The sequence below is a fragment of the Pelodiscus sinensis genome, chromosome 6, assembly GCF_052426305.1.
Source record: "Pelodiscus sinensis isolate ZL-2025 chromosome 6, ASM5242630v1, whole genome shotgun sequence".
NCBI classification, from domain to species: domain Eukaryota; kingdom Metazoa; phylum Chordata; order Testudines; family Trionychidae; genus Pelodiscus; species Pelodiscus sinensis.
Window position 1 is genome coordinate 11,394,999 of NC_143057.1, and position 15,913 is coordinate 11,410,911.

Here is a 15,913-nt window from a genome sequence, read left to right on the forward strand (position 1 = left end):
CCCACACCTCACTTCCCTCAGTCCTTTATTCTCAAGCTGAGGTGTCTGCTGAGAAAAGCCGCTCCGCGTCTCCATGGTCTGCTTGGGGGGGGGGCGCTATCTTCATGTCTCCCTGGTCTGCTGGGGGGAAGCAGCTAGTGCGGGGTTGCCTCACCCTGTTTGTAAGTAGGGATCCGATGTAAGTCGGATCCATGTAACCCGGGGACTGCCTGTACTGCCACTCTTTCCAAATTCATGTGCTATTCTTGCACCGATTTTCAACGGCAGTGTAGATACGACCTTATTCTAGAGTACAGTCACCAGACTCTTAATGAAGTCAAGAAAGCATTGTTCAGTCTAGTTTTATTATTCTTTAGCTTAATTGCAGTAAGTAAACATATTACAATTAGGGATGTTAAATTTAGATTAACTGGCTAATTGAATAGTCGATGCAATTTGCATCGACTGTTTGATTAGTCGATAAGGATGCCTCCATATTCGAAGTGTAGCAATAGTGGGGCTATTGCTACACTTCAAAGGCAAAAGTGCTGTGGGGAGCATGGGGCCAGCAGGGGACTCCTAGAGGCTTTATGCAGGCAACTGGAATAAATCTGGAAGCAATGGAGAAATGGTCACCAAGTGATTAGTGCTATACATCTTGACAGGTGGTAGCATTTGTCTCCTTACCTTTGTTGTCAGATTCTGCTCACCTGGTGGTGTGGAAGGAATGCATGGCCATTGTTTTGTTCCTTTCAGGGTGATGTGGCTACACAAAGCAACGCTACAAACCTTGTGCTACAGAACCAGAAACAGAATCCAGCTCTTCCAAATTGCAGACTAGTGCCTTAACCACAAGACCATCCACTTGGCAGGACTATCAATCTGGCACTTTTCCCAAACACTAAAAATCCCCATAAATGTACATTAAAATATATCCTCTATATTTTGTCACAGTACATTTTTTGTGATTAAATGGTTTTTTTGTAGCTGAGCAGTATTTAGCTTAATTTTATATAGCTGCTGTAAACTGCAGAAGGTGTGCTTGATGGGGCTAAGCATAACTTATCACACTCATGGCACATTTCAGCTACGTAGTGCAAACGTGCCAAAATGTTGAATGTTCAACGTAGAAATCTAAAGCAGTGTGAAGGATTAAAATCCTTTGGTGCCCTTTCATAATTGACGTGATAAAATACTTGATAGGACTAATGAGACAGTCCATAAACTGTGTCTTTGATCTTGCTCTTTTCTAAAGCATGATTTCATGAATGAATGGAGTAGGGCAGACAAAGCATATGCTAGACTTTTTTTTTTTAATTAGAAAATATTCAACATGATGTATTTTGCTAGGGGAAAAAAAGAAAAAAAAGAAACCTTCCACATGCTTCAAGGAAAATTAATGCCACGTGAAGATAACAGCTCAAAGGAAACCTGAAACCTTGCCAAAAAAAAGAAACCACCTGCACCCCAAAATCAGAAGACAGAATAGCTTCTCCCTCAAAAGTGAGCGTACGAGGGGGACTCTCTAAACTTTACATGCTTGAGACTGTTCTTCTCTGTGTGGAGACTACAATACTACAGATGATTAGAGTGAAAATTAATCAGTCCTTTCCTTTCGTATAGGGGCTCTCCAGCTTTTTCATTCTGAGGACTCTTTTGTAAGAGAGAGTCTCATGGGGACCTGGTCTCCCAATACTCCAATCAGTCCACAGCTGGATTTTCAAACTATATCACTCTGTAGCCTGCCTAGTGGAAAGACAGGGCCATACCCAAGGGATCTTGCTTACCTCTCCCAAAGTACTAGAAACCCCTCCCCCCCCCCATTGCAAGTTCTCACCCCTTCCACGGTCACTGTAAGGTGTAGGGGGAGAGTAAGGTCAGCAACAATATTCTGCATCAGACCATGTAGCAATTTGCTATGCAATGTAAGGTGGGATGCCATGAGAGCATATCTCTGGCTCTGTCCATTCCCCTTGTCTTCACCACACATTCTTTACCTGGGGGTACATCTTCACTTGAGCCCTGGTTCGAACTAGGGATGCAAATGTAGCTGACCGAAATTGCTAATGAAGCGGGAATTTAAATATCCTGCATTTCATTAGCATAATCTCGCCCGCGCGCTATTCCACTCATCAGCTGATTCAAATCAAGAAGTGCGCTCTGGGGCACACTGGTTCGAACTAACGTTACTCCTCAAAAAAAATGAGCGATATTTAAATCCCCGCTTCATTAGCAATTTTGGTCAGCTACATTTGCATCCCTAGATTGAACTAGGGAGCAAGTGTAGACGTAACCCATGAGTAACATGACCTGCATACCAGCCACCGAGTGGCTGCAAGCTTTCTTTCTCGGAACAGGATGTAGAAGGTGGAAGAGCAGTCTCAATGCATAAGTGCCTGTAGGAAGTCAGAAAGGAACCTCACATTCTTTGTAGACCTGCATAACTGGCTAAGATGTCCTGCATGTGCATTGGTGGAACAAGAAGATGGATTCCTTCCTCTATTACATCATGTACTAGGCCACAGCCAGCAGCAAGATGTAATTGCGAACTGATCTACTCAAGCAATGTTCAAATAAAGTTACTAGTGCCGCAAGAGGTCCTCTGGGGACACTTTTTCAGCCCCCTCCCTATTCCCAGCATGTCATCCTCATTCATTCCTTCTGATTATCTCCTTTCCGGTTAATATATCTTCACGTTCACTCTCCAGGAAATAGTCATTCTCCAATGAACCACAGTCAAAACTCTTCTGAGATTATACATGTGGCCTGGAACTCTCCATTTTTTCCTTTGACAAAATAAACCCAAGCATCATAAACCAGAAATTTGGAAAGAATATTCATTATTGAAGTTTATGCCCCCAGGTTCCAAAGCCAATGTGCATCTAATCCATCATATGAATCCCTCATGAATATTCTGAAACCCTCATCCTGAAAACTCTTAGGGTATGTCTACACTACCACCCTACTTCGAACTAGGGTGGCAATGTAGGCAACCAGAGTTGCAAATGAAGCCCGGGATTTGAATTTCCCGGGCTTCATTTGTATAAAGCCGGGCGCCGCCATTTTTAAATGTCCGCTAGTGCGGACTCCGTGCCGCGCGGCTACACGCGGCACGGACTAGGTAGTTCGGACTAGACTTCCTAGTCCGAACTACCGTTACTCCTCGTGAAAGGAGGAACTACCTAGTCCGAACTACCTAGTCCGTGCCGCGTGTAGCCGCGCAGCACGGAGTCCACACTAGCGGACATTTAAAAATGGCGGCGCCCGGCTTTATGCAAATGAAGCCCGGGAAATTCAAATCCCGGGCTTCATTTGCAACTCCGGTTGCCTACATTACCAGTCTAGTTCGAACTAGGGTGGTAGTATAGACATATCCTTATTTACTAACCCTAACTTTACTTAAAATCTTAACTTTATTCTTGTAGTTCCATTGGTGTTAGCTGAATAAAGTTAGTCATAAACTGGATAGGTGTGTAAAAAAGGACAATGCAGAATATTTACCAGGGTTTGTATTTCTAGCAGTTTATATCACTCTGCATTTCTTATTGAAGGTTTCTTGTCCCATTTTAGTAAATCGGAAGATGAAATCCACAGCATGGGATTTTTCTTTTGAATATTCCTTCATTTGGAGTTTATAGGCCTGTCAATCAGCAAAACTAACAAACCTCAAACCCTTATTAACAACAACATAACTCGTGTCAAAAGGTTTTTCCACAGGAATGGCTTCCTTACCTCTGCATGTGGACTCTGAACCAGACCAGACACCATTTGGCTGACAAAGCCGTATGCTGCTCCCAACTAGGTCGAATCCTGCTTTACATCGGATTCCACAGGCAGCGTTGAAGTAGTTGTTGCAGATGTTCTGGATAAAGTAGCCATTTTCAGGGGGCTGCAGCTCAGGGCAGTGCACAACTAATCATACAACAACAGGGTTAGCATTGTTTGTGTTATTTCCAACTCGGTTTGTTTATGTCTTTAATGTGGCTTTAAAAAAACCCATTGATAGTATCTATGGTCTGGGAGGCATGAATATGAAACACTGTAATAAACCCCACAGACGCCTGCCCATCTCATTTACAGCAAAACAGTTCAAGAAGGGCTAAGATGTCAATGTGTCCTAATGTGCCTGTCATCTCTACTCATCTTCTCTGTTTGGAAAGACTTACGTTCACAGGCCTGTCCTGCAGCACGATACCCATCCTTGCAGACACAGTCCTTGATGGAGGTGCTTCCAGGGGGAGAGGTGTGGTTGTCGTCAGGACAAGAGATGCAAGTGCTAATTCCACCGGGTGAACCGTCAGGCTTATATGTTCCAGATGGGCAAGCTATCAAATAAAAGATAACTTTTAGAAGAAGAAAAGGGGAGACTCCATCTTTTCTGAAAATTCCCTGGACTAATTTTTTTTGTAAGGATTTTTTAACGCCCATTTCCTTTTTAGGGTATCTTGAGATGTGGAAATTACCACCTTTCATGTTTAATTGCTCTCCCTCCAGCTCGGTTTATGTGTCATTAATTCAAATTTACAACAGAACCTCTGTCTCTCCTGTATGTCTATAAAGTTATTAATGCACAGAGGAGCTGAAGCAAGGCCCACTGAACTCAGCAGAGGTCTTTCCATTTACTTCAGTGAGTTTTGGACCCATAATTTAGCTTCTATATAAGGTGCCTCAATCTGGTTTTACATTTGTGTAACTCCACTGATGTAATGGAGCTATTAATAATTTATACTTGCATAAATGAGATCAGACTAATGCCCAAGGTTTCCAAAACATGACAAAATTAGGATCAGGCTCAATAAATAAAAAATTCTTGGCATGCCAAATTCACAGAATCTGGCATCTGACTTTATTATCTAGGGGCTATGCTATATACATGGTGTGAATCATAGCACATGGAGCAATTCATGTAAACAATTACTCCCCAAAGCCTTTAAAGTAGTTTATATCCTACTCTACAATTTGAACTGTAGGCAAATATGCATGAGAAATATTTAAGAGATATTGTCAACAGAGAATAGACAGACAAATAATATGGACTAACTGAGGTAGAAATAGGAGAGGTAGGATAGTTCAATTCTTAGGGCATTAGATTTAGGAGATCAGGGTTTAATTCCTTAATCTGCCACAGACTACCTGAGTGACCTTGGACAAGTCACTTAATCTCTGTCTCCATTCCCCAATCTGTAAAGTGGGGGTAACAGCACTGTTCTACCTCACAAGGGTGTTCTGGGGATAAATACACTAAAGATTGTGAGGTACCCAAATACTATGGAAATGGGGCAAAAGGTTGCATTGGGTTGGCGTCTCTAGTATATTCCTGTCAGAAGCTGGGAATGAACAACAGAGAATGAATCACTTGATGATTGCCTGTTCTATTCATTCCTTCTGGGGCTCCTGGCACTAGCCACTGTTGAAAGACAGGACACAGAGCTAGATGAACTTTTGATCTGACCAGTATGGCCACTTTTATGTTATTTACATCAGTGCAATGTGGATGCAAAACATACCAGTCTGGTTTACAAGTGTTTTACAGCCTCTTTGCACTGATGTAAACAGTTGCAAATGATACAAAAAAATGGAGAATTCGGCTCTGTAGCTTCAAGAGAACTGTGCTCAACCTTATATGCTTTAAAATATGTCCTTTGTTTCCAGCACCAACTGTCATCTATCTTTTTCAAGTATTAGAGGTCTAATTTCTGAGAGTCTCAGATTGTGCCTATATCTTTCTTTTTTAACAGAAGTGGATCCATTCTGTACTTTGAGTGAATGTAAAGGTAAATACTTAGACATATGTCTTATTAAGACAAATAGTGCGTTCTCTCTCTCTCTCTCTCTCTCTCTCTCTCACACACACACACACACACACACACACAATCAGCACCTAGTCAGCGACATCTGAGGACGAATCCATTGAAAAATATCTAGAACATTTAGAGTTTTATTTTCTTGAACTTGGTTGCTGCTTAAATATATCCCACAGATCATATTTTTTATGTTTCTCTTTGAAAACGTGCAGCTTCAATTCAAACTAGATGATAAAATGACTAGTGGTGCAAAATATGCGTTGTGTAAAGCAGCTTGCTGGGTCTATGTTGTAGAATAGCTCATTATTCCAAATGGAAGCACCTCAATAAGGAAGGAATTAAAGATAAAAATATTTTAAAAGGTCAATTTGCATCTTGCTAAGGAAAGGCCAGGCAAATTTACTCACAACTAGAGCAGGGATTCTTTTTAAAGTGACTTTTGAAAACAACACTTTCAAAAATGCCATTTACTTATATCATGTTTTTGCAGTCAGCTGCTTCTAGTTCCCCTGTGACTTCATTAAAAAAAAGAAAAGATTCTCTTTTATGAGAGCATAAAAATGAACAAGAGTGCACCATCTACTCTATATTCAGGATTTGTACTGACATTACATTGAAATAGTTTTAAGAAACATTACACTTTTTTTTCCCTGACTGCCAATATCTGCCCAGATTAAGCTTTTTAGAAAAATTGAATCTTTATCACTGAAAATGAACAATTTTGTAGTATAGTTATCCACCACTGCTGAAGACACTTCAATTAAATTGCCTTTGCTGCAGTATTCATGGCACTGTCAACCTGCTGTAATGGAAACTGCACTACCTTGTGCAACAACAACAGAAATACAATTCTCTTAATAGGCTTCCTGGCAGATAGAAGTGAATAGCCCAATATCCTGATGATTTTAATACTTTGAAGTTTTCACTGACTCAAATTTTAGCAGAGAGAGAAGTTAACTATTGGAATAGATCAGTGAGAGATGAGGTGGCTTTTTCTTAAGCGGGACTCTCTAAAACAAGATTGGAGGACTTTCTAAAGGCATGCCTTCACTTGCCGTGTCGGAGATCAACGTTCTGGCATTTGATTTAGTGGGTTTAGTATTGACCTGTAAATCGAACGCTGAGGGCAGTCCTGGCCAGCATGTGTACTCCTGGAAATCATGAGAAGTAGGGGAAGCTGAAGGGAGTGTTTGCTCTTGGTGGCATCCTGCAATGGGGACGGTGCCAAGCTTGGCTTAGAATCATAGAATCCCACTGGAAGGGACCTCAAGAGGTCATTGAGTCCAGTCCCCTGCCCTCATGGCAGGACTAAGCATCATCTAGACCGGGGCAATAATTTTTGATGAGGGGCCACTCCCAAGATGTGGGAAAGTGGTCGAGGGCCACACACTTCCATGGTATTAATAGAGGAGGTGCGGAGTGTGGGATGGAGGTTGAGCGCAGAAGGGAGCATGGGGTAAAGGACTAGGGTGCAGGAGGGAGAATGGAGTCTTTGAGGGGGTTTGGGTGAAGGAGGTAGTTGTGACCTAGGGCAGGGAACTGAGGTGCAGGGTTTTGGGATGTGACCTAGGGTAGGAAGAGATTGTTATCTTAGTCAGGAGATTGGGGTGCCAGATCTGGGAAGGAGTATGTGTGCATGTGGAGTAATGGGGCAGGAGTGTACGGCAGAAGGTTGAGGAAGGGAAGGGCTGAGGTGCCAGAGGCAGGTTCTCATCAGGAGACTTACCAGTTTGCCAGCCTGCAGAGCCAAAGGACTGCAGAGCTTAAAATGCTTCTGCCTGCTCGGCCATGTCTTTGAGTGAGTGAGCAGGAGGATTGAGCTTTGTGGCTGCCTGTTATTCAAACAGGCAGCTCCCACTTGCCAGGGTCTGTTCAGAAACAGGCCAATGGGACTGTGCTGAGAGTGGGAGCAGAGTCTGAAACTTTCCCCCTCCCCTCCGGACTCAAAGCGAAAGCGTTCCACAGCCGTGTTTCTGAGAGGCGTGTGGGGCTGCAGACCAAACAGGAGAGCCTGCCTGGGGCTCCCCATTGTCTCTGCAGGCCGGATCCAATGGCCTGATCTAGACCATCCCTGACAGGTGTTTGTCTAACCTGCTCTTAAATATCTCCAGAGGTGGAAATTCCACAACACCCCTAGGAAGTACTCCTTCCTAGACAGTCACTTCCCATTCTGTATGTAGGAAACTGATTGTTCCTTCCTAAGTGGAGTACTTTGCATTTGCCCTTATTAAACTTCATCCTAATTACCTCAGACCATTTCTCTAGTTTGTCCAGATCATTTTGAATTTTGACCCTGTCCTCCAAAACACTTGCAACCCCTCCCAGCTTGGTATTATCTGCAAACTTAATAATTGTACTCTGTCATCATCTAATTCACTGATGAAGATATGGAACAGAACCAGTCCCAAAACAGACCCCTACAGAACCCCACTTGTTATGCCCTTCCAGCAGGACTGTGAACCATTAATAACTACACCCACCTCATAGTAGCCCTATCTAGGTTGTATTTCCCTAGTTTATTGATAAGAAGGTCGTGCAAGATCATGTCAATGCCTTAAAGTCTAGGTATAACACGTCCACCACTTCTCCCTTATCTGCAAAACTTGTTATTCTATCCAAGAAAGCTAAGAGATTGGTTTGATATGACCAAATTTGTTCTTTACAAATCCATGCTGGCTGTAACCTACCACCTTATTTTTTTCCAGATGTTTGCACATAAATTCTTTTAATTACTTGCTCCGTTATCTTTCCTGGCACAGAAGTTAAATGGACTGGTCTGTAGGTTCCTGGGTTGTTCTTATTTCCCATTTTATAGATGGGCACTATATTTGCCCTTTTCCAGTCTTCTGAAATCTCTCCCGACTTCCATGATTTTTCAAAGATGGTAGCTAGAGGCTCAGATACCTCCTCTATCAGCTCCTCAAGCATTCTAAGATGCATTTCATCAGGCCTTGGTGACTTGCAGCCATCTAACTTTTCTAAGTAATTTTTAACTTGTTCTTCTATTTTAACTTCTAAACCTACGCTATATCCACTGGCATTCACTATGTTAGGCATCCCGTCACCATCTATCATCTTGACGAAAACGGAAACAAAGAAGTCATTAAGCACCTCTGCCATTTCCAAGTTTCCTGTTATTGTTTCTCCCTCTTCACTGAGCAATGGGCCTATCCTGTCCTTGGTCTTCCTCCTAATATACTTGTAGAACATCTTTTTGTTAACCTTTATGCCCCTAGCTAGATTTAGCTCATTTTGTGCCAACTCCAGCATATTTTATGTAGCTGGAGTTGCGTACCTTAAGCTGGCCTTCCAGGTCTGGTATAGACCTCGTCCAAGGGATGTGCTTTAGCCTGCTTCCTCCAGATTAGGAATATAAAATCCCAGTTAATCAGTTCACCGGTCAAACTGATGTTAACCTAATGTTTAACTGGTTAACTGACTAGCAGGATCTCACCACTCCAGCCCCATAGCTTGTGGGGCTCCCACTCCCAGCCCTGTGCTGGAGCTGCTCATGGCTCCAAGCTCCCAGCCTCTGCAGTAGGGCTAGAGCAGCTCTGTGGATGGGGGTGGGGAGGGTGCTCCCTGGGGAACCATTTAACCAATAAGGGTGATGACTACCAGGTAACTGGTTAACTGGTTTCCTGTTCACATCCCCACTCCACATCCTGGACTGGACTCCATGCAGGATTCATTGGGTGAGAGTCTGTAGCCTGTGTGCTACAGGAAGTCAGACTCGATGCTCATAATGGCTCTTTCTGGCCTTGAAGCAATAAACAGCATTCCAATCTGCAAAAGGATCCTCCTCTTACAACCTCCAGGCAACCCCCTTTTATGCTCTGGGTGGGGGAGGGGTGCATTGGTCCCTAAGGCCTGAGCAGTTCAGGGGATAGTTTGTTAGCTGGCTTTCCCATCCCATTTGGTTGAATGACTGGCCATTATAACTATATGGACACTGACCTTCAAAGTAATATCCCCTCAAACACTCCCCCTGAGCCCCTTACTCATTCTGTCCATTCCCATTAAGTTGGAGATAAGCTTTGAGAGCATCAGACCATTAGGAAATCTATTGTTCTTCAGATGTCAGTTTTCTGTCAGGATAATTACTGCTACTATTGCTTCACCGTGAGCTTCAAATTGTGTTTTGTGGACTGGTAATATCAGTTCAGCCATTCATGAAACTTTATGTGCATCATCATGCAAACTAATACACAACCAGCAGCTCCTGCTCAGGTGAGTCACAGAGATGTAAAGAAGAAAAAAAAAAAGCTTGCTAGCCAATTATTTTGCAGTGCCTGAACCAAGCTATGTGGAAAAGCTTTTCTAATGTCTGTTCAGGGATGCTAAAGCTACCAGTCTTAGGTTTTCAGGACCCGTAAAAACAGCATCTTAACAAAAATTGTTCACTTGCAAAAAATTCTGACTTTTCTTTTTAAAGGAAATGTGAATGTTCAACCATCTTATGTGAAGAGCTAGTACTTATATCTTAGAAAGAACCATTTCCTCACAAGCTTCAGAGGGGTAGCTGAATTAATCTGTAACAGGGAAAAACTTAAAAAACAACAAATAGTCTAGTAGCACTTTAAAGTCAAAACATATAGATGGTATCATGAGCTTTTGTGGGCACTGATGAAGTGGGTTGTGCCCACGAAAGCTCATGGTACCATCTACATGTTTTGTTAGTCTTTAATGTGCTATTAGACTATTTGTTGTTTTTAAGCATTTCCTCAAAGATAGCTGAGTCAAAGCCATAAGCAAATAGTTTGGTTTGTTTGTTAAGAAATGGCCAGGCAAATGACAATCCTATTTTTAACAGCAGTTTCAAAATAGAAATGTACTCATCATGGATTTTTGACAGCACAGTTTTAAGTGACTACCAGCATTATTAAGGAAAATGCAGAACAATGTAGCACTTTAAAGACTAACAAGATGGTTTATTAGATGATGAGCTTTCGTGGGCCAGACCCACTTCCTCAGATCAAATAGTGGAAGAAAGTAGTCACAACCATATATACCAAAGGATACAATTAAAAAAAATGAACAAATATGAAAAGGACAAATCACATTTCAGAACAGGAGGGGGATGCGGGAGAGGGGGGGGGGGGAGGAAGGAAGGTAAGTGTCTGTGAATTGATGATATTAGAGGTAGGGAGAGTGGGATGTTTGTGAGTTAATGGTATTAGAGGTGATAATTGGGGAAAGTATTTTGTTCCACCAGACAAGAAATCTACTATACACACTTCTATTCCCTACAACAAAGAAAAGACAATAAATTTTCTAACCTGCTCCATACCACTGGCTACAACAGCAACTGCCTCAACCCACCGGATAATATTGTTAACCTCTCCAGCTACAAACTCAATCCAGCAGAAAAGTCTGTCTTGTCCCGGGGTCTCTCTTTCTGCCCCACGTCCCCCACAAACTGGATACAATTTTGTGGTGACCTTGAGGCTTTTTTTCGCCGCCTCCGTCTCCGAGAATATTTCCAAACCACCACTGAACATCAATCTGACCTACCAGATCCCTCCTATCAACACCAAAGGAAAAATAATTCTATATGGACTCCCCCTGACGGTCGGAATTACAATCTGGATTTCTATATACACAGCTTCCGCAACAACGCACAGACTGACATTATTCGCAAACGACAACAAGCGACACACAATCTTAGCCGCGCTGAACACCATGCCATCCAGAGTCTCAAAAACAACCTAGACATTGTAATCAAACCAGCTGACAAAGGGGGTGCTGTGGTCATTATGAATAAGGCCGACTATAACCAGGAGGCAACCAGACAACTCTCGAACACCACATTTTACAAACCTCTCCCCTCTGATCCCACCTTGGAATACCAAAAGAAACTACACTGTCTCCTTAAAAGCCTCCCCACAGCTACTCGGGAACAAATCCACACAGAATCACCTTCTGACCCCCGACCAGGATTGTTCTATCTACTTCCCAAGATCCATAAACCTGGGCACCCCGGACGTCCCATCATCTCTGGTATTGGCACGCTCACTACTGGTCTATCCAGCTATGTAGACACTCTTCTCAAACCCTTCGTAACCAATACCCCCAGCTATCTCCGAGACACTACTGACTTCCTAAGGAAACTACAAAACATCGATAACCTCCCCAATAACACCATCCTTGCCACCATGGATGTAGAAGCTCTATATACCAACATCCCACATGAAGACGGATTACAAGCAATTAGAAACACTATCCCAGAGGACACTACTGCCAACCTGATAGCAGACCTATGTAACTTTGTTCTCACCCACAATTATTTACAGTTTGAGAACAACTTATACCTCCAGATCAGCGGCACAGCCATGGGTACACGCATGGCCCCACAGTATGCTAACATCTTTATGGCTGACCTAGAACAACGTTTCCTCAACTCCTGTCCCCTTTCACCCCTCCTCTACCTACTGTACATCGATGACATCTTTATGATCTGGACGCATGGCCAAGAAACACTGGAGATATTCCACAGAGATTTCAACAACCTACACCCCACCATCAACCTCAGCCTGGACCATTCTACACGAGAGATCCATTTCCTGGACACCACCGTACAAATCAACAATGGAAAATTAGACACCACTCTCTACAGAAAACCCACCGACTCATACAGTTACCTACATGCTTCCAGCTCCCATCCAGAACACACCACACGATCCATCGTCTATAGCCAAGCCCTTCGATACAACCGCATCTGCTCTAATCTCACTGACAGAGACCAGAAGCTTCAGGATCTCTACCAAGCATTTATAAACCTCAACTACCCACCTGGAGAAATAAAAAAGCAAATTGAAAGAGCCAGACGAATACCTAGAAACCATCTACTTCAAGACAGACCCAAGAAAACCAACAATAGAACACCACTTGTCATCACCTACAACCCCCAACTTAAACCTGTCCAACACATTATCAATAAACTACAGCCTATATTGGAACAGGATACCATACTCAAAGAGGCTCTGGGAGACAGACCCATAGTCTCCTATAGACAACCACCTAACCTCAAGATGATTCTTACCAACCACCACAGGACATACCACACTAATACCAACCCTGGTACCTTCCCTTGCAACAAACCCCGTTGCCAGCTTTGTCCACATATTCATTCTGTTGATACCATTATTGGACCTAACCAAGTGAGTTATAAGATCAAGAACACATATTCCTGGGCATCCAGAAATATAATCTATACCATTACCAAGATAGTTTCCCCAATTATCACCTCTAATACCATTAACTCACAAACATCCCACTCTCCCTACCTCTAATATCATCAATTCACAGACACTTACCTTCCTTCCTCCCCCCCCCCCCCCCCGCATCCCCCTCCTGTTCTGCAATGTGATTTGTCCTTTTCATATTTGTTCATTTTTTTAAATTGTATCCTTTGGTATATATGGTTGTGACTACTTTCTTCCACTATTTGATCTGAGGAAGTGGGTCTGGCCCATGAAAGCTCATCATCTAATAAACCATCTTGTTAGTCTTTAAAGTGCTACATTGTCCTGCATTTTGCTTCAGCTACCCCAGACTAACACGGCTACATCTCTATCACTATTCTAGCATTATTAAGGGAGTTTCTCCCCATTGGGAAAGCTATCACCACCAAGTGTTCTATGTCTTCTTTATAACTGAAACATTTGCTACTGCGACAGGACCTATCCCACTCATATCTTGTTCCAGAGGCAGAATTATCACTTAGCAATGTGAGGGCACAAGCCTCAATCTTTATCTGTTTCACCTGTGAAACCGCACACCGAGCACAAACTTCTCTTGGTCTTACATGGCTATCAGTCTCTAGCTGAAATAACTTCACCAGTGTCATTTACACATCCTATACCACCGGCCTGAGCCCAGCTGCAATAGACTACACAAGGCTTTTTAGGCAACCGAGAACAGCCAGTCTGGTGTGGAGTTATGATCGGCCAAGGGTGCTGGCTCCATCACCCACTTATAAATATTCAAACAAGTGCCTTCCTGCTTTTTCCCATGTTGCCCCTCATGCTTGGAAGAAGCTCTGTGTAAACATCCACAAAGCTTGAAGTCACTGTGTAGTGCTTCAAAACCCTCCTTAGAGCTCTCCTTTGCCACAAGGCCTACACAAGACTGGACAACAGGTAAGACTGCTGGGCTACGTCTAGACTGGCCCCTTCTCCGGAAGAGGCATGCAAAGCAGGGCAAGTCAGAATAGGGAAATCCGCGGGGGATTTAAATATCCCCCGTGGGATTTAAATAAACATGGCCGCCGCTTTTTTTACTTGCAAGTAGGAATAAGAGATCCTCCGGAAAAGGGCTTTATTCCGGAGGATCGCGCCAGTCTAGACGCTCTTTTCCGGCTTTTCCCCAAGCCGGAAAGAAAGCGGCGGCCATGTTTATTTAAATCCCACGGGGGATATTTAAATCCCCCGCGGATTTCCCTATTCTGACTTGCCCTGCTTTGCATGCCTCTTCCGGAGAAGGGGCCAGTCTAGACGTAGCCCCCGTGTGCTGAGGCCATAGCCCACCATGCTGACCAATATCGTCTCACTGTTCCCTTGTACATCTCCATCTGTCTGTATCCACAGGCTGGATTGTAAAGTGTCTGAGGCAGGGACTATCTTTTTGTTCTGTGTTTGCACAGCACCTAGCATAATAGGGTCAAGGTCCTAAGCCAAAACTGGGGCTCTGAGGTGCAACAATAATACAAATAATAAATATCATTTCAGTCACGTAGCCTTTCCTTCAGCTCTGTCTGCAACAAATTCTGTGATGGAGGCTGAGAAGGAAGTCTTAGAGCATAAACTTTGGCCTTACTGGTATTGGCAGTAATTCAATTAAAATCCAGGGCCTGAATCTCATTTACTACTCTGGCAATAAAAAGGAGCCTTCAAGTAAGTATAAGTGGGCTTTAGTATAAATGAGTATCAGCCCCTCATTATTTTTTATGCAATTTGGTGTAATTTTTAAGGCGAAGGCATCCTTTAAACTGTAAATGGCACCTCTAAACTGTAGATGTACTGCTGGACATGGACTCTCCTTATGCTATCACATTACTCAATTCAGTCACTGCCCATGTCAGAGAAAGGACTGGATAACTGAAAGGTCTCTGATGATTATAACTGCACAAGAGCTACAGAAAAAGAGAGAATTTCAGTCATGGGGAAGTAATCTGAATAACCTCTCTCTCTGACAAAAGAAGAAAAAAGATGTTTGCAGCAGAGAATTGAAGGGGACAAGTAAGAGATGATCTTTTTAGAAACCACACCTAAGAGTTCTGCTGTCATCAATTGTTTTTTTCTTTTAAAAACATATTACCTGATAACAGGACATGTATTTTCATTGTTACACAGTACAGTCATTCTGCACAGTGCATACCACTGTAAAAATATGTGCACTTTCTCTGGGTAGGTCATTATGGGCACGTCTACATAGCACCATAACTTGAAATAAGATATGTGTATCTTATTTCCATGGTATTTTGAAATAGCTTATTTTGTCATTTGGTGCTGTCTACACAGCACCAAATTTTGAGATAAAATGTTATTCCAAAATGTTCCTTATGCCTCATGAAATGAGGTTACAGGGACATCAGAAAAGCAAACCCGAAATAACGGGCTTGCTGTGAAGATGCGGGATAGCTATTTTGGGATACTTTGATATCCCCAAATAGCACTGCAGTGTAGACGTACCTAAGGCTTAATTGATAGCAATATTCCTTAAGCTATTAAGATTACCATATTAATTGCCATGGGTAAATCAAATCTTATTGGTCCTGACATCTTCAGGGGCCAACCAGCTGGGCTACTTCCCCCATCTCACTTTGATATGAAAACAGACAGTCAAATAGGTAGCTAATCTCACTTCCCCCTACTTTCTGCTCTATCATTCAGACTGAAAAACTTCAGCTCCTGTTGGTGGTGAGTTGTTCCTTCCTTCCACAGAAGACGAGCAGATGACAGGCACTGGGCCACCACTGGGATTTTTTTTCAAGAAACAACTATAGGGTTTGGATTTAATTCTTCCTAAGAAACCCAGGGAGTGTATACTAGGGAAATGAGTGAGCGTGTCCTCTCTTTCCTCTTCCCATGACTAGGAGGTAGGAAACACTTGTCTAACAAATGTCAGAA

General features: G+C 42.9%; 1 protein-coding gene across 3 annotated transcripts in view; it reads right to left on the reverse strand.

Annotated features, from left to right (window-relative positions):
• The window catches only part of SVEP1 (sushi, von Willebrand factor type A, EGF and pentraxin domain containing 1), a 177,310-nt gene that overhangs the window by 111,696 nt on the left and 49,701 nt on the right, over positions 1–15,913 (reverse strand). For all 3 annotated transcript variants that reach the window (XM_075931436.2, XM_075931435.2, XM_075931434.2), the window contains exons 4-5: positions 4,146–4,304; positions 3,712–3,891 (exon numbers count right to left, since the gene is read on the reverse strand). In XM_075931436.2, coding sequence (XP_075787551.2) covers positions 3,712–3,891; positions 4,146–4,304 — 339 coding nt within the window. The remainder of the gene's footprint in view (positions 1–3,711; positions 3,892–4,145; positions 4,305–15,913) is intronic.